Here is an 18,686-nt window from a genome sequence, read left to right on the forward strand (position 1 = left end):
TAATAATGATCAGATTGCACGCTTTGAAGAGGATATCTAGCCTAGAAAAGGCGCGTTATAAACATTCTCATTATTAAACGAAAGATAACAGTGCAAGTGGCTATAAATGTCCAAACTGTATATTTATTTCGACGCTGGACGGACAATGTTACACACATACTAATGATTACAGTTTCAATGTGGATAGGATTTCGTGAAAGAAGCATTATGAATTAGCCGATGTAATGTGGTACATAACATTCACATAAACAAAACACATATAATTGACAAAACTAATGCTGTAGATATGGAGAATATCGTAGTTCCGCTGTTTACCGTCGCCCCGGTGTAAAGATGTACTACTCGACTAACCCGTGACCCGTTGGCGCCTCTGAAAAAGAGAAAGAGTGAATGAGTGAGTGAGTGAGTGAAGAATGGAATAATGTTAAATGCCACGTCAGTTATATCTCGGCAGACTGAACAAACCTGTGTTTTGGCCATTCAAATGGGTGACTGGCAACGACCTTTGTTTGTAGGACGATGTGCGTTGATTAACCTATATGCTATTTTCTGGAAAACGCACGAGGGTTGTTGAAGAAGTGTAACACCTGTCGTCCGATATACCATATCCAGTTATAAACCCCTTGCTTTGAAATTGACCAAATACATCAAGGAAGCTTTATGTTCGTACAAATGAGATCTAGTATGGGCATAATCGGATTTTATTCAATGAAGCGATGTATAAACGGACACTGTTCACATTCCAAGTTCTGTATGTCCTCTTTGACACAACATGTAAGTACCACAATTAACTTCTTCTCATCAGATATGAGCACTTGTCCAACGAATATGTATCATTCACAATACACTGGGCTTATAGAGCCTAAACCTCCTGGAATCAAGTTACGCAAGGGAATAAATACAAGTCCGATAGTTTAGTTTCAGGTACGATGCAGCCTGCAATAGACCTACCGACCTTTCACTCTGCAGGCAACGCTTCATCCACTACACGTCTGATGAGGAAATAATGAAAGCTAGGAACCTTTTGCTTCATACATTTTCAAGAAAAGCACAATTTCGGAACATGCCGGATGTGTATTTACTGGGTTTTTTTAGTGAAATAGTAAAGTTTAACGAACTACAACTTACGAAAGGAAGACATTTCTGTGAAATAGTAATTCTCGACAGAACTGAATGTTTTGACGATGGTTTTCGAACTGAGTGAACATATACTCACACATATAAAAAACGCAAGTTTTTTTTATCCACACTGGAATCAAATTCGGAACTCCTAAACTGACATGAGGTTTTGGCATATAGTGAAACCTGATTGAGTTATCAATAATGTTGTTGCGTTTTGGAAGGCCCGAGTCTTCACTCATTATTTTGTCTGTCTGACCCTGTTTGTATTCCTTGTATTTAATATTGAAAATTACCTACATATATTCTTCATACTTGACTTGCCCTGCTTTTACCTGTGAGGTTTCCTTTGAGTGATGATAAAATGTCACCCTTGGGTCAATAACCATTTCCGAAAAACGGAAAATGAAACCGATCATAATGTTATTCCGCAAGATGCTAATTCAATAACTGTTAATATAGATAACTATTGTAGATAACTATTGTAAGGGTGAACCAACATTCGTAGTCTTAAGTGGAAGAGACTGTCACAGTATTTCTGTTCCCACTTACAGCTACCGACTTTGGGCTAACGAATTCAAAATCACTAAAAATGTACAAATCATCAGATAGCGCTTATGCAGTGTACAGAGGAGGTGGTTAGAGGGTTCAGTCTTTAAGCTAAGAGGCCCGTGTTCGATGAGGTGATGAGGTGAGGAAATCATAGGATGTCATCATTTTAAAATGTGACGTAACACATAAACCATTTATGTTTATAATACCCAGTCATGTTAAATATTCACTGTTGAGAATTACCTAATGACAAAACATTAATTTCACTATTCGCTGTGTCCCGACATTCAGCTTTTCCATACAGATAATTCTCACAGTGATTATTGCAGGTCACGCATAAAACATCCTCCCGACCAGCAGGATTTGGGGACGGAAAAAAACCCCATGACTTCTTGCATAACTCTTCTCTTTCAGCAAATTGAATATTCCCGTGATATCGCGGCGGGGTATATTAGGGATAGGCTTCACATGAAGTACTCATGTGGGGAATCGAACCCCGGATCTCTGGCGTGACACTTTACACTTTAGGTTACCCCACCGCCCCGAAACATGATGACGAGGAGAGAGCACTCAGTGTCACTTACAAGATAGACAGAGAGACAGACAGATGGACAATAAATAGTCCAGACCAAAGGATTGCTTTAAGAATATCTCGTGAGTAATGAAGTTGTGTCAGCGATCACCCACGGATGGCTTGTCTGAAATAAACGTATGGAAATGTGGAGAAACTTAGATGAGACCGACACACAAACGGACGGACGGATCATTGGGCAATATTAATCATGGTTACCTCGTTCTTAACAGAATACGTGTGCTCTTGGCTAGTCTCAGAAGGACAGGTTCTGTAGCCTGGCACCAGGACTGTCCTTCGTCCAAACTGTACTCTACCGTCAGACCTGGGTACGCCACGTTCGTCCGCAGCACGTCGCCTTCCACTCTGTATCATAATCAACATACAAGTATTTATTGTGAGTTCAAACAAATCGCATGCACATGTCGTCTCGTCTTTGCGAGGGTTAAAGAACACAAAAATAAAAACAACAATAATGAAAAAAACGAATGCAAAATAATCACTGTATTGTATTGAGAAACATTTCGAGTGGGGTCATCTGAATATTGTTTTCTTTTTCTACCATTAATCCCCCAAAGACGACCTTTTGCAGGCCCGGTATAACTGATCCATATGTTTACTCGAAGCGATTGCCGGCTTGCAACGCACATCCGCGTAATGTCTCCGTCACCACAGCATCGTAAACATCATATTTGGTCGACATGACGTCATAGTTGTAATGACGCAATGCTGTTGTCATTTCACCCATATTGTAATTAGCAATTAATTTGCATGTGTTCACAACTGTTCATCGCATCTATCCTTAGGGTTAGAAATACCCAGGGTCCCGATCCACAAAGCGTCCGTGGCACTTTGTCATTCGTAAGCCAATGACAAAGTAACGACTTACGATAGGTCGTAATGTTACGAATGGTCTGTGGGACCCGGCAAAATGTGGACTAGTGTAAACATCAATTCTCGTGCACCATCTTGTTGTTTACTAGCCTGGTTCTCTGCGCATTTGGCGCGCTCTAACTTGCATACATTGCGATATGCGAGACGGGGCCCAGCTCAGTTGTTAACGTGATCCAGATGCATTGATGACGTCATTGATTCTTACTGACGTGACAGTAGTAGACATCACCTAGCTGAAGATTTTTTACACCGTGCTCGACACTCTTGATTTTGTCCGGATTCCGCGATGTTATCAGTGTTTATTTCCAAGCGGGGTCATCAAAAGTATTAAGAACAGATTGCTAATGACGAAAATATTAAATATTCCTAGCTTTCATTATTTATAAATTGTGACAACACTAACTGCAGCCTGTATAAGATGGTTGCGCGGACAGCTGTCGTCACATAGGATTTCATTGTTGAGCAACCACTTATACAGAAGCTATTATGGAGAAAGGGAGGCAACCCATTTTTAAGGCGCCTGTAAAATATATGTATCCACGCAACCTTTGGGTTGCTAAACTATTCTGGACAATGCCAGTATTCAGTCCACAAAACTTAAATTGTTTGTGTTATGATATTGGCCAGCTTGTATTACTATGTGCATGGTAATGTCTGAGTTACTCTCCTTTTCCCGAAAATCCAATGGAACCGATGTCCCGGAGTTTTACGAGACTTTTACAATACTTTAAATTCATTCAACGTAATGGTAATTTTAAAAGCCAAATGTGATGTAAAGGGGTAGAACTATCAAGGCCTTATAGTATAAACTAATACACATGGCTTCATTCCTGAAAAAAATATGGAGCGAGCAAACAATGCAATGACGTCGCAAATGTATTTCTTGTCTGACGTAAGTAAGTAAGAACAAAATGCAAGGAAGAGTATAGGCGGAGTATAGTGCATGGTTATCAAAACCTTAGGTATTGACACAAGAATGACGTACGTTGTGATCTCATACTACGTCTGTGAGAAAAGTGAGCTCGGATTTTAAACTCGCTTATAAAATTCATGAGCAAATAGCACCTGGCGTTCCTACTACAGGATCCTGGAACGTCAAAGGGAGACAAATACGTATGTCCTCTTGAATGCAGACAGTTCTCGGCTATACGGTTGTCAGATAGGTGTTCCATCACGAAAAGGAACCAGTCAACCTATGCTTGTAAGACGCGTCTAAAAGGACGAAATGCACACATGCCATCGTATTCCAATTTGATAATTTTGTCTGTCACCAGATTGTCTGGCATACATTAGTTTATTCGAATGACGGCGGGGTTGCTGAGCGGCTAAAGCGTTAGTTAAAGACCAGGGGCCAGAGCCACCAAACATTAGTCGCGCCACGACATACGTAAGCTCATGCTAAACTGTACAGATACGACAGGTCGTAACATTACGTACACTGTGTGGATTAGGATCCTGGGTTTGAATTTCTCATGTTGGTACAATGTGTAAAAAGCGTATTTCCGTGTCGTCTATGATATGTTGGAACAATGTTGAATGCGACGTAAAACCACACTCATTCACTCAGACAGCTATTGTATTTTTACTTATGTCTGTAATATTTCTTAGCGGGCATCTATCAACAACGGACGAACAAATAAATAAATCAAAAGGCAAAAGAATTTGTTCCAAATTGCCTCTTTCCCCCAGCAGAAAATAGGTACCCGGTGAGATAAGTCTTGTGACTATTAACCTTCAAGCTCCTCACAGACAACCTGGGTTATCCGGGGTAATAATAATCAGATTGTGCTATTTGAGCAGGATATGAAACCTGGAAATGACCGTTATAGATATTTATAAATCCAAATCACCACGTACATTGCTCCCGGGGGTGGCACTCGATACTTGATGCCGATGTTTTCGAGTCTTTTGAGCTCACTGTAACCCAGGGTGTTGGCGAACCTCTCCCAGTCCCTGTCCTCCATGGCCTGCCTCGTGGTGTTGTTCTCCTCCTCCTCCCACGCTGCCTCGTGCCACGCCCTCTCAGCCAGGGCTAGGAGGCGCGGAAACATCATGTAGTCGGCGATGTCGCGGTTCCTCACCAGCTCGCTCCACAGGTGGCCCTGCATTCCTGCAATACGAAACGGCATGTTTTTATCGTCAAATTCAACAACTAACAAACTAACTAACTAACTAACTAACTAACTAACTAACTAACTAACTAACTAACTAAAAAAGTAGAAACAAGTCAGATAACACGCGATTCTTCCATATTTCTGTGTGAATGGCACAGTATGGGAGCACCGATGTGAAAGAATTGGGAGTTCCTCAACTCTTTTTGAGTCGTATATTTCGCAATACAGTATCACCCTGAACCATAAAATGGCAATCGATTTTCTACACTAAGTCCGAGATGACATACGAGAACCCTTATAAGACCAAGTTTCATGTAGAGATTTGTGACATGGAATTCAGCACGCCAAGGGACGCGACTTTTCACAGTCTTTTGCCGTGGAAAAAGCCACAAGTATAACCAACGCCCCGATATGGCATTGACTCACCCAGCAATAATTCAGTTACACTTGTCAATTATTCGTGAAACGGCTCAATGGCGTTGTGGTTACAGTGTCCACCCGGAGATCGTGTTCGATTCCCAGCCTCATCATACCAAATGACGTTAAAGCATGGTACTTATTGTTCCCTGCCTGCCGCTGGGCATCAATGGGTCAAACAAGTTCACGGAAACGAGACCGACCGTTGTCGTTAAACAGACAGTCTGACAACTGCTTTTTAAATTTCTGAAACGAAGGATCATCCACCTCGCAACAGAATGCGGAATGTCACAACCACGTCTCATTATAACACAAGATTCCCTCTCCCCTCGCCCCACGTCGTCTCACCAACAATATTTTCCGGCTTCTCCAGCGGGATACACCCATCCAGGTCTTCCCCACAGACATCCTTCTTCGTCAGCGGATCCCCCGACCTCGCCACGTCAGCGTTGGCGTACATGTTCATCGGCATGAAGCCGAACGTCTTCCGGGTGTCGGTGTACCGTGGTGCCCAGTACAGCCCTCGCTCTAGTGGATCCGGCTCGTAGGGGTGATCAAAGTATAGATGTGTGGCCTGAGCCATTACCACCTAGAATACACAGACAATAGTAATGAAAGAAAGTGAGTACAGTTTTACGCCGCAAAATTTCAGCTATATGACGGACGTCTGTAAATAATCGAATCTGGACCAGACAATCCAGTGATCAGCAGCATGAGCATCCATCTGTGCAGTTGGGATATGATGACATGTGGCAACAAACTCGGCGAACCTGACCATCCGATCCCCTTTGTCGCCTCTTTCGACAAGCATGGATAACTGAAGATCAGTTTTATCCCAGATCTTCGTGAATGCATGGATGAATACTGCTTTACGCCGCAGCAACAAAATTAATTCATTTATTCCTTTCAAAATGATCTACAGACAGTAAAGTTATCAGTATGCATCTAAGGGACCGTTCATAATTTATGGCTAGGGGTGTAGTTATGATTCTTATAGAGTTCCATGTGCATTGTGGAATTTATGATTCCACCACTCCCCATCCATACCTCACCAGAACAAAATGGATGATCCCCTTAAAATAATCAGTATTCCCCTTCTCCTCCCCACAGCCACAAATTGTTAACGGCCCCTAACTGGACATAAGTCGAGTTCAAAGTGATCTTAGCGCTAAGATGGCCGGAAAATGATCGTATGTCTTAACGTCGACGTACGACTGTCATAGCGCTAACGTTGCTTTGAAAAGCGACTTCGAGGTCAAATGGCTGCCATCTAACCCACTTTCGTTCTTACACGTGCAACCCGTGAAGATCCGATTTTGAGTTGGTCTCGCAGCAGCCTATGCTTGTCGGAAGAGTCGACTAACGGGATAGGGAGGTTAGATATGCTCATCGATGCTCATGATGTCTGATTCAGACTGGATCATTTACAGACCTGTGCCATACTGCTGAAATATCTGAGTTCGATGTTAAAACAATCAACCAACCAACCAATTTTGCACGAGCACGGTTTGAACAATTAAAACTTAGAAAAACAATTAGATCACTATTGCCAACAAGACAATGTCTGTGAATCAGGATGATGTTTTACCATGTGTTTGTACTTTCATGTCCGATTTTTTTTAAAAACAGCTTGCTCGAAGCATTTGAATTTATTGTTTTCAACACGTAGATCCCCTTTGTAATGAATGATTATAAGTTCGTGTACGTACAACACAAATACTTCTGTGGGCTCTGAAACTTAACACTCCGTGCCCATCAGGTCAGAATATACATGTTTTATAGTACACATTAGGAAAAAGCAAACTGGAGATACTGACCCACAGTGGGGTATCACATTTTATAGCATTTTCACAATCACTAACCACAGTAATTAAAGGACAGCGGCATTTCAGATCTAAAACCAGTTAGTAAGTGGTATTGTTTAGTTTTTCTCATAATTTATTTTATTTGTGTTTTATATATGCAACAAACTGGTATTACACCTCTAGCTTGGTCGTATTATCTCGGTCACGGCACGGAACCAAAAGTAATAATGAAGCATTGTCCAAGTTGAGGTAAACGCCTATATCAAACGAACCCCAGTCAACCGTGATTAATTACAGTTACCCGTGACATGTACGTCTTTCAACCTTGGTTTGTGCGATGCTGAATCGGACTCCCATGTGAAGCCGGAATTTGTGTCACAAATTAAAAATTGAAATATGATTTTAAAAATATTTACGCTTGAACCACTCATAAAGCGGTTATAGAAAGGCGTGATTGTTTGAAAATATTTGTCTTTTCATAAGGAGGACCTAGTTGACAACTGCAAAAACTTTCGAGGCACCTCCTTGTCTGTGCAGGACATAGAGCCGTTTGAGACATGGATGACTTCTAAGAAGGCACGGTATTGACAGACTCTCAGTCCTACTTACCTTGTAGCCAGCGTTGGCGAGTTTGTACGCCCTAGCTGCAGCTCCCCACTCCCATATGTTGTCCCAAGCGTATCCGTAAATGTTTTTATTCTGTAGCCCCCCTCTCTGGTAGGGAGTGCTCCCTGATTCCATCATACCATCCTCCCAGGCCGCCAAATCCAGCCCGAACTGAGAGGTGAGATTAGCCACTTGGCGGAGGAACAGTTGTTTGAGGATCTTCGTATCGGCGATATCAAACCCATTGCCAAACACTTGCTCACAAGCTGTGGAATTCTCCCATGCGCCTTTAGCAACTTCATCGCCACCAAAGTGAAATATTTTTAAAGGTGAAATGTCTCTGTGTAAATCATGCAGTGTTTTCACGATCTTGTGTATAAACCTGTAAGTTGATGGGAGACACGGGTTCACGGCATTGTCGGTGTACATCTGGATGGACTTGTACACTGATGGGTCATTGGCTTCTACAAGGACATACTCGTTAGCTGCAGTCGCGTTGTTCTGGGCCAGGAACCGTTTCCGTCGTGCTTCCATGGCCTTGATGACGGCGTGACCATGACCGGGCATGTCCACTTCCGGGATGACCTCTATGTGGTGGTCACGGGCGTAGCGGACGATCTCTTGGTAGTCTTTGGTGGTGTAGAACCCCGTGCCTGGGGCTATGGGGGTTGGACCTGAGCCTAGGAAGGGGAGGATGCAATGTTCTTCTGACGGATCATGGCATCTGCGACCTGCTACCTGAAATTGAAGATGAGGGGGTGGGTTATGATTCTGCAATATTCAAATGTTGACTATTCACCGCATGTGTACAGAATTGCTGACCCTTGCTTTGCCCCCAGAGCAAGAAAGGTACTCTGCCCCCTACCTATCATTAACACGCGCGCGCACATGCACACTCACACGCACACGCACACGCACACGCACACGCACACGCACACGCACACAAAAGAGCCATAAAGTATGAACGGTACCTAACGGCATCCTCGGGGCATTAAATAGGATATATACTCAAGCAACAGTAGCACAATATATTGATCGGACCTGTGTGAGTTCCTCCAGTCCGGGGATCTCTAGTCTCCAGCCCTCGTCATCAGTGAGATGAAGATGCAGCTTGTTCAACTTATACATGGCCATGATGTTCATGAGGCGGAACACCTGTTCCTTGCTGTGGAAGTTCCTAGCCACGTCCAGCATCACGCCGCGGTAGGCGTAGCGAGGAGAGTCCATGACGGTCACGTGGGGCACGTTCAGGTCGTCGTCCAGCAACTTCAGCAAAGTCTGTATCCCATAGAAGATTCCCGCGGGAGCGCTGGCCCTGATTTCTATCACTGCATTGTCTGGGTCAACTGACAGTGAGTAAGCTTCTGGACTGTTTGTTTGTGTTCCGGGAAGATTGACCTCCACCTGGCCCTTGTTCAGTTTAATGTACCCACTGCTCGGTTCCGTGGCTATGACATTGATGCCGAGACGTTCTGAAAATTCGCATCATGACATAGAGTGACTGAATGAGTTTAGGTTTACGCCACATTCAGCAATATTCCAATTATACGGCGGCGGTCTGTAAATAATCCAGAGTGGACCAGACAATCCAGTGACCAACACCGTGATCATAGATCTGCGCAACTGGGAATCGAGGACATGTGTCAACCAAGGCAGCGAGCCTGACCACCCGATCCCGTTGGTCGCCTCTTACGACAAGCACGGTTAACTGAAGATCAATGTTCTAACCCGGACCTTCAGGAGTATCATGACAAAAAGTAAACTTTTATGAACAGAATAACCATATAGCAAATCATTATTTTCATACTGCTAATATCCGCCAGGGTTAATGTCAAAAAGTGTAGGTTGGGTGGAGGTATCTTTCAAGGTTTCTACGTGATGTCGGAGGACTGTGAAGGTAAATGAATATCGGGTATGTTCAGCTACATAATAAGATTTCTTCACTTTGGAAAAATCTATTTCGACTTGTTTTCATTGCTGATGTTGCCAAAAACATTCGGACGATGAAAGGAAAATATAATTAATTTAAGAGAATTTGAGACGATACTGACGTCAAAAACTTATCTGCGATCAAGTTAGGTTTGTAAATGACTTTGACATACCAGGCATTTTGTGCCTGAATCTACGTATATAATTTGTTTGTTACATTTAATATGGAAGAATCTGAAGAGCCTAAATGATACAGTAAAGGTTAAAGAATCTTTTAAATAAATCAACTTTTAATTAAACGTATAAGAGAACACATGAAAATACAAATGTTCCTGTACTTTCATGTGCTCCCTTATTAGTTTCCATGAGTATATATTAATGACCTACACTTGAGCAATGCCGTTCATGTACATATCAATAAAGTACATATCGTACACTCTCCGTAGAACACTTACAGACTGTAAGTAGTTATATAAAACGCAACTTTAAATTAATTTTTCTCAAGGGTTCCGTCTGAAGCCGCAAACATAATATATTTGCAATGTTAATTCCTTTGAATTATAGTTTTGTATCATTTCGTGTTTAAACCAGATAGAAGTTCACGATGACACGGATCATTAATCCAAATTTAATCTCAGCATGAAATATCACGCCTTCCTTGGGTTGCACTTTGATGCGATCGCAAACATTTGGCTGACATGCAATCTGTTTGAAGTGAGGCTTATCCCGACGTAGGTGACGTCACAAGTTACATATTTTTTCTTAAAGAGCGAAGGAAATAAAAAAAGCAACTCCGTCTAGCAGTATGCTAAATATGACCAAATACGTTTAAAGATTATCTATTGTTAAGGTTAAAGTCCTCAAACAATGTCACCGCCCTAAAGGTGCACCATATCTCTGAGGCGGTTAGCGAGTCCATCACAATTAGAACAAAAAATATAATCTAATTGTAGTCGCTTTTTCCAAAATGGTTATTCAGAATCAAGTGTATTAAAACTAATACACAGTTTTATGTGTTTGTTTCTGTTTCAAACAGAAGTTTAAAAATTCAAATTCGATGAAAGTTCTTCGATAGATGTGGGTTTTTTTCTCTACAGACAACATGACGCCACAGACTCTTGTGAAATGTTGGCAAGTAGCCATGTTACTGAAAACTTTGAAAGGCAGATGTTAGACAAGGAAATTCATAGCAACATGCAGATCTCAGAAACTGTTGCCTTATTTACAATCAATGCTTTGGTTTTTTTCTAAAATCTAAACGGTCGTACAAAATATGTGTTGACATATGCTTCTCATTTTGGACAACAATCCATTAGCTGTTTTGTGTCTTATTAGCTCTTTGGGTGGATTTAAGACAGGACGGTTAATCGTAAAGACAACATTCATGTCAGGTGCACTGGTTACATCTGTCGCATGAAATAACCCATACAAATTGACACAACAGAGAAATTGTTTGTGCTTTGGGAAAAAAGATTTTAAAACCTGCAAGATACTGCAATTCATGGCTAAGATAGTTGGCAGTGAAGTTAAACTGGATTAAGCTTGAAGGGCTTAACGGCATCCCCTCCCTAACCTCTCAAACACAACTGCAATTACCTGTACAAAAGGAAACAAGGTTTTCTTCACAAACTCTACATGCTAAATAATGCACTTTATGGCTAAACTGACAACAAACTGCTGCAGATTTTCAAACAGCTTATAGGACAAAGCCCATACATAAAGGACACATAGGCAGCTGTGTCATATTCATAAAAATGAATCCGAACTACTGCCTGAAATATCATGCCTCTACTTCATGACGTTCGTTGTAAGCAGATATGCAAAACTTATTTCAGGCTGTAAAAATGTTTCTTACAGCTTAAAAAGCAAAAAAATGCTTACCTGCAAGATATGTTGCTTCATAGCTGAAGTTTCCAGCATCAAATATCCTCCAGTCTTTTGTTTGTAAAGAGATCTTATCTTTTCCATTAACTGACATCTTAGCTGGAGTAGGAATTAGATGATTGTTGGCAGATCCAAGGTCTTTCGTGTCTTTATTCATGGAAAATCTGACTCGTGGTGTGAATGGATCATATCTGTCATGACCTTCTCCTTCTTCGGTAATAAAATCATACCTTTTCCATTTATTAGGAGCGTCAAAATCTCCCACAAAGTCAAAAGATTCTCCTGCGGTGCTGAGGATGACCCTAGACTCTAGTCCTTCTGATGCAACGTACCAGTTCGGGAGTCCATCAGACTTGGACACGGAGAAGTTTTCAGAGAGAAATTTGACACTTCTTGTTGCTCCTGGAGGAATTGCCTGGAAATTGTCCAACAATTCCAGCATAAACAGACAACCTTGCATATGGCGAAACCTGATGCCGTAGTTCTCAAGAACAGCACCTTCTACAGAAGGAAGGAACTCTGGTTCCAGAAGGTTGAGGTGACAAAAGTATATGGACCAGCCTTTACCAGGAATAGTCTTGGACCCTGTATTGGTCATTGTTATTTGGGCTTCAAACGTCTTTAGAGCATCGCGGAGATTGTCGATGACGTCGTACCTCACATCCATGTACCGAGCTATATAGTTGAGAGTTTCTTGACGGAGCCCTGAGGATCAAAGAGTGGGAATGCTATGATATTTTATTGTTCTCTTTCGAAACCAGGGTTTCAAGCTAAATCATGCTTTGAATGGAAATAGTTTTTAAGCTGTCAAAACAGTGTCGGGAGTGTGTGTTTGCACTGCAAGGGAACGCAAATAAATAACACAAGACTAAATTCGAAACACAAATGTGGACTGACACGTTCTGTATTGACTCGGCTGTTACTCAGATTCTTTTTCTGCATGTTTCTCACATAGGCAGATGTCAGAATAATAATACGCATTGTAACGAGCGGACTCTTCCTGTCTTGTGTCAAGAACCTGACATCCCATTATGCCGTTTTAACATCGACATAGTTTTCGATGTAAACACTCAAACAAACCTTAACTACAAAAACACTAATCTAATTCTTATGGGTTAAGTAGCAGATTATAGGATTTCTTGAGATTGTTAGATTGGTTATTGGTGTCGTAGATATTCATTCCCGAACAATGGTGTATTGGACTGTGTTTGGCTGTAAAAATTCACCACTTCTTACGAGTGAATATTCCTTCATTTTCACCTTCAAAATAATACACCGAACTTACGCGTCGTCAAATCATTTCTCTCATTTGTTCTCTGACAGACACGGCACGAGTGGATAGATCGCCCGTTGAGAAGATCTGCTTCTTTCGGGGTCGTGGGTTCGAATCCAAGATTTGTTCTGAATATGTTTCTAGGTTTTTCAGCATCATACTTATGTTCATAGTTTTCACCAAGTTGTAAACGTCCAGGACTGAGTTGTTTTGTGCTTTCTTTCCACTTCAATTTGGCATACCTGGAACACTATTGACAGCGGTGTCGAATCATACCCACTCATTGAAATGGCAAAAGTGGTCTCTACGATTATCACTGTGAAGGGTCATTCCTCTCAAATGCGTTTTCCTTATTGAATTTTTTTATGTGACCCGTACGTAGGCGCTTCGCAAGGCCTCAATTCACCCGGTGACAAACACCATGCACGGTCTAATAAAGTCATATTTGGCCGTCGCGTAGTTTGGAACCAGAAGTGGTTCTTGAATACACGCTTGTCACCGGTAAACTGTTACCGGATATAACCCGGGCACCGTCTCGAATATGCCAATACTTACAGGCCTTATTTGGATATGTTGATATGCCATATTGTTATTTACATAAGCAGAATTTAGCATAATTTATGTTGAATCGTATACGTCGTTAGCGACATACATTATTTAGCCACCAATAGTTAGACCATATGTATGTTTGTGCTTGTTGGTATCATATGGAACTGAGCTTACTTTTAATGATTGTTTTTCCTTATCGCTACACGCCCGAAATCTAAGTTAATGCTAATGTATGGCACAACGACTATCTTAGCTTCGTAAAACCAGGCCCTGTTATCGTGGGTTCGAATCCCGTTTCGCCCTTTGTGGGATTTGCAGCGCAGTTCGTTTTCCTTGGCACACCACAAACGTCGTAGGTTGGAATGTTTGTTCGCCCCAGCACCAAATCCGTGCTCGTGTGTTTTCAAAGTCGTAAATATATCTTATTACGACCTGTATCATTTTGGGCGTTCCAACGTCTCAGGCGGGTAAGTGAGTGAGTGAGTTTAGTTTTACGCCACACTCAGCAATGTTCCAGCTATATGGCGGTGGTCTGTAAATAATCGAGTATGAACCAAACAATCCAGTGATCAACATCATCAGCATCGATCTGCGCAATTGGGAACCGATGAATGTGTATTAGTATTGTGGTTAGACAACATACTTGCCAATCCTTATTTGTCCATGCGTATATCTCATTGTTCTTAGTTTTACTTACATATCACATGCATTTGACTGATACCCTCGTTTTCCTGCCTTTAGGTTTCAATGCAGGGTGGAAGCAGAGAATTGCAGTGAGCCAATTGTAGACATTTCTCCGCCAGCAGACAGAACCCTGACAGAGGGGACCGAGCTTCTCCATGTAAGCGTAAATGGAGTAATCTTGAGTCCCGTATTCGACGACTAGTGAGTGAATGAGTGAGTGAGTGAGTTTAGTTTTACGCCGCACTCAGCAATATTCCAGCTATATGGCGTCTGTCTGTAAATAATCGAGTCTGGACCAGACAATCCAATGATCAACAACATAAGCATTGATCTGCGCATTTGGGAACCGATGACATGTGTCAACCAAGTCAGGGAGCCTGACCACCCGATCCCGTTAGTCGCCTCTTCTGGCATGCATAGTCGCCTTTTATGGTAAGCATGGGTTGCTGAAGACCTATTCTACCCTGGACCTTCACGGGTCCGCGAGTAAGTGACTAAACTACTGTTGAAAAGCCAAAACAGACACCCAATAACTCACTGTAGTATGTATTGTTAAACGTTCAATTAGGTGTGTGAACATTAGACTCAAAGGTAACACATTTCAACCATAGGTGACATTAACGATTAACAATCTCACAAGGTGAGTTTAAATTTAGCGACTAATATGTTAGGGGGGCAAAGCGTCAGCCATACTCGGTCAGAATAGTCGGCTAATCCGCTGAGTAAAAGCGAGGTCTCACACAAACAAACACCACTAGCCCCGTGCCACATAACACAGTTCCGACACCAAGATTCCCTACATGGCCACGGGGTCACATGTTAGCTGGGCAATTGAGCCCAAGGGAGGAAATGCCAACAATGCCCTTTGTTTAAATACTGACGGCAAATACGTCAACAACTTTACATACCAAGTGGTGAATCGAGAGGAAGAGTTTGAAACAGAGCTTGAAGTTTGTCAAGACCAATAAATGACTTGCAGAAGAAAAAAAATATTTAAGCCAATGATTCATATTGCACAGCGGCTTTTGGAGAAACATTGTTGTCAGAGGCCTTGCTAACGAAAACATTCTGTTGGTTCGTGTCAATGGACGCTATTGATAAAGTGATGCCGAACGCTGTTTTTTATTTCATTAAGCCGTAAGAAGAATCTTCATCCGGAATTCCGATGACATAACGACGACGATGTTGGCACGAGACCGACGATGTAATCTGACGTGATATCTGTAGTATTTTGTAAGAAATCTCTGGCAGCGTTACAACGTATTTGATATTTGCCTTTATCAATAATGACTTTTCGAATGCGCGTCTAACAAATTTTCGTGAAGTTTAAATGTGATAATATTGTGTTAAAGATTTCGTTGATATGTAAATATCCACGTCTGAAAACATTTGACTTTTAGAGAGTGATCAGATATAACAACTTTTGACAACAACTGTCATAAAAATCTTATTTTATTGCAATAAATTTGTATGCGAATTATTCAGCAGGTTATGTGTTTAAATGTTATTTTGAGAAGTACGTCTACCTAAACAATTACGAACACATTTACGACTTTTGATTGATGCATCGCAAACTGATGAGTGAGTGAGTTTAGTTTTACGCCACACTTAACAATATCCCAGCTACATGGCGGCAGTCTGTAAATAATCGAGTCTGGATCAGACAATCCAGTGATCTACAACATGAACATCCGTCTGTACAGTTAGGAATCGATGACATATGTCAACCAAGTCAGAGAGCCTGACCACCCGATCCCGTTTGTCGTCTCTTGCAAAAAGCATAGTCACCTTTTATGGCAAGCATGGGTTGCTGAAGGCCTATTCTACTGTGGACCTTCACGGATCCCAACCTGATGAATGGAAATGTGTAAAGGATAAGCAAGAATCCCACCTTCCGGGAGTCACTGCTTTTCGTCTCTAAGTACTGATTCGGGTTTACAGACGAGCTTTCGATCTGTAGGCCTTAACTGTGAAATCTAACTTTGATTGAGGAGGGGTGGTTTCGTCAATACACCCCTTTCCTTTTATATGGCACTAGGGTAGGATCTGTACATGTGTATGTCTTTCTAACATCGTTTCTAAGCGATACAAGTCTCTATGATGAGTCCACCTTATTCCTGGCGGCATACTGTGATACGCTTCAGGAATATCCAGATGAAGCCAAAATACGCAATATTACCAATATTATATCCTGAGTCAGCACTCAAGCAATTTCTGCATGTCTTAATGAAACATGTTTCGATTTATCTCTTTTGAGTACTACCCCCTCTGTACTTTATAGATTAAATGAATTTGTGTTTTATGTTTACACAAATGTACTTTTCACAGATGGTTGTGGACATTTAGCTGCAAAATCATTTCTAACCCCAACTTTCACTGAACCAGTTTATTATTATTCAAAGTTAACAAACAAAATACACATTGTTTCAGGAATGGGTAATAGTTAAATAGATATGGTAAAATCAAAGATTTTCTTTAATTAAGAATTATACAAACAAAAATTGACGTTCTTTATTCTTCTGCCTTAGACTTCATTAAAACAAACGATCTAACCGAAAAAGTATAAGAAATATTGATATTTTAAGTGACTCAATGCAAACAGAAAACACATAAATATGCGACCCAAACACATCCACTTATTTCATGAATTCTGTTAGGGGAAAATATTACATGTATTGCGTTCTTGAAAACCAAACAAAGAGTCTTTTTAAGCGAAGTCTTAAGTTTATAGTCACCCAAGTCTCCAGTTTCACTGTACCTTGTATGTCAACGCTAGAATGGCATAAACATTGAAATAAGTAAGAAAAGAGGTTGTCTGGAATGCTATGTAATTTCCTCGGGGGTATTAATCGTACGGCAAATATCGAAGGCATACCATTCCGCACGTGCTCGTGTAACTAGGGTTAATTTAAAAAGGTTGTTTGCACAATGATCCACGTGTGATCCTGTTGTATTTGCGGTGACTTAAACGTCTTTAAATATTTGACGTTTTTGCATTCTTAAGAAAATACATTTATGTGACCACTATAAATAATATATTTCGAAGTCGTTTTACTTATGCTACGAATCCCTCTCAAGAACGCGGGCCTAACAAGACATTATAGAAAGGGCTTTGGACTAACTAAAGAACAAATATTGGTTGTGTTTCTACAAATGTCTCCTTCTGGCCACACGCCTCACATTTATTTCAGGAGTCACTCTGTCCAAACAAAGTCACCGCTCAGTGTTAATCTTTCCCTTCAACACAGTGAACGACTTCAGTTTCGTCTTGGTTCACGTTATGGGAACATAATTATACAGTTTACTGGACGACTCCTTGTATCAAAAGAAGTGACCACTAAATACGACCTGACGAACGAATGGAAAGAAAGAAACTGATACCAATTTCTGACGTTTCGAGTCCAGTATGAAGAGATAGCAAGATAATCACAATTAGTGGTGTCCCATGACAAGCATGATTTCTGTATATCTAAATATTAAATGTTCGGAAGTAACAAAAGGAAGTAACAAAAGCATTATGGGATATTGGAAAACGAGTTAAAATATTTATGATGAAATCATAATCAATATAAGATAACAAATATCGTAATGAAAAATGTCAAAATGGTTCAGGTTCAAATCTGTTATAAATTTCATATATTCGCATTATAACGTTGAAAATCCACGTCAAGTGACGTAACTGATAACGCTGAAATCATCTTACCGTACAGTGGTGTGGAGAGATAGTTAATAGCAAATAGATAGATGATGGGACTCAAGCAGTCCTTCATGGCTGCGGTGAGAAGACCAGGAGCAGCCGAGAGAACGATGTGTGCTGGCGCAACCCAACACAGCGTCTGAAGAGGTGATGGCTAGCGTCTGGCGACGGGATAGCTGTCCCCGTCATATGAACGCTGACTCGACTCACGCCCTGGCAGCTAATGCTAGTGCAGAGGGCCGCGGCACGGGAACCGACGTTGGCTCACGAATGTACCTCTGTTCAGCCTTGAACACCGGCGCGTCACATGATGTGGAGATTGGCACGTTAGGTTAAGTCTGACTGTTGTGGTGACATTAGCTCATGCGGCCAGTGATAGGTAGACGCGAACTCGAACAACATGACGGTTCTTGTTGGTGTAGGAAGCATTACATAACACTGCAAAATACGATGGTTACTTAGTGGAATTTTTTGCTGGAAGATGTAAGGAAATACATGTATGTTGTTTGGGATTTGGATGTTTACACATGATCCGCAACATTTTGTGAAAAAGTTAAATATATTTTAACACCATATAGTAAACCTGGTTTAA

At 41.3% G+C, this 18,686-nt stretch overlaps 1 protein-coding gene across 1 annotated transcript; it reads right to left on the reverse strand.

The window, feature by feature from the left end:
* Positions 1–104: 104 nt before the first annotated feature.
* On the reverse strand, positions 105–18,167 carry LOC137296327 (beta-hexosaminidase-like). Its single transcript, XM_067828100.1, has 8 exons — positions 18,101–18,167; positions 11,889–12,596; positions 9,120–9,550; positions 8,082–8,816; positions 6,016–6,256; positions 4,994–5,246; positions 2,462–2,608; positions 105–370 (listed from the first exon to the last, which is right to left on the reverse strand). The coding sequence occupies exons 1-8, from the start codon at positions 18,165–18,167 to the stop codon at positions 241–243; spliced, it is 2,712 nt and encodes a 903-aa protein (XP_067684201.1). The 3' UTR covers positions 105–240.
* Between the last annotated feature and the right edge of the window lie 519 nt (positions 18,168–18,686).

This window comes from Haliotis asinina, chromosome 9, assembly GCF_037392515.1.
Source record: "Haliotis asinina isolate JCU_RB_2024 chromosome 9, JCU_Hal_asi_v2, whole genome shotgun sequence".
NCBI classification, from domain to species: domain Eukaryota; kingdom Metazoa; phylum Mollusca; class Gastropoda; order Lepetellida; family Haliotidae; genus Haliotis; species Haliotis asinina.

Bases quoted from the DNA above. Each gene is read 5' to 3' on its own strand.
- LOC137296327 (XM_067828100.1), bottom strand. From the start codon at position 18,167: ATGAAGGACTGCTTGAGTCCCATCATCTATCTATTTGCTATTAACTAT. The intron at 6,257-8,081 runs GTAAGTAGGACT...TGTGTATTCTAG, and splicing joins TCGCCAACGCTGGCTACAAG to GTGGTAATGGCTCAGGCCAC. The intron at 371-2,461 runs GTAACCATGATT...TCTCTTTTTCAG, and splicing joins CGTATTCTGTTAAGAACGAG to AGGCGCCAACGGGTCACGGG.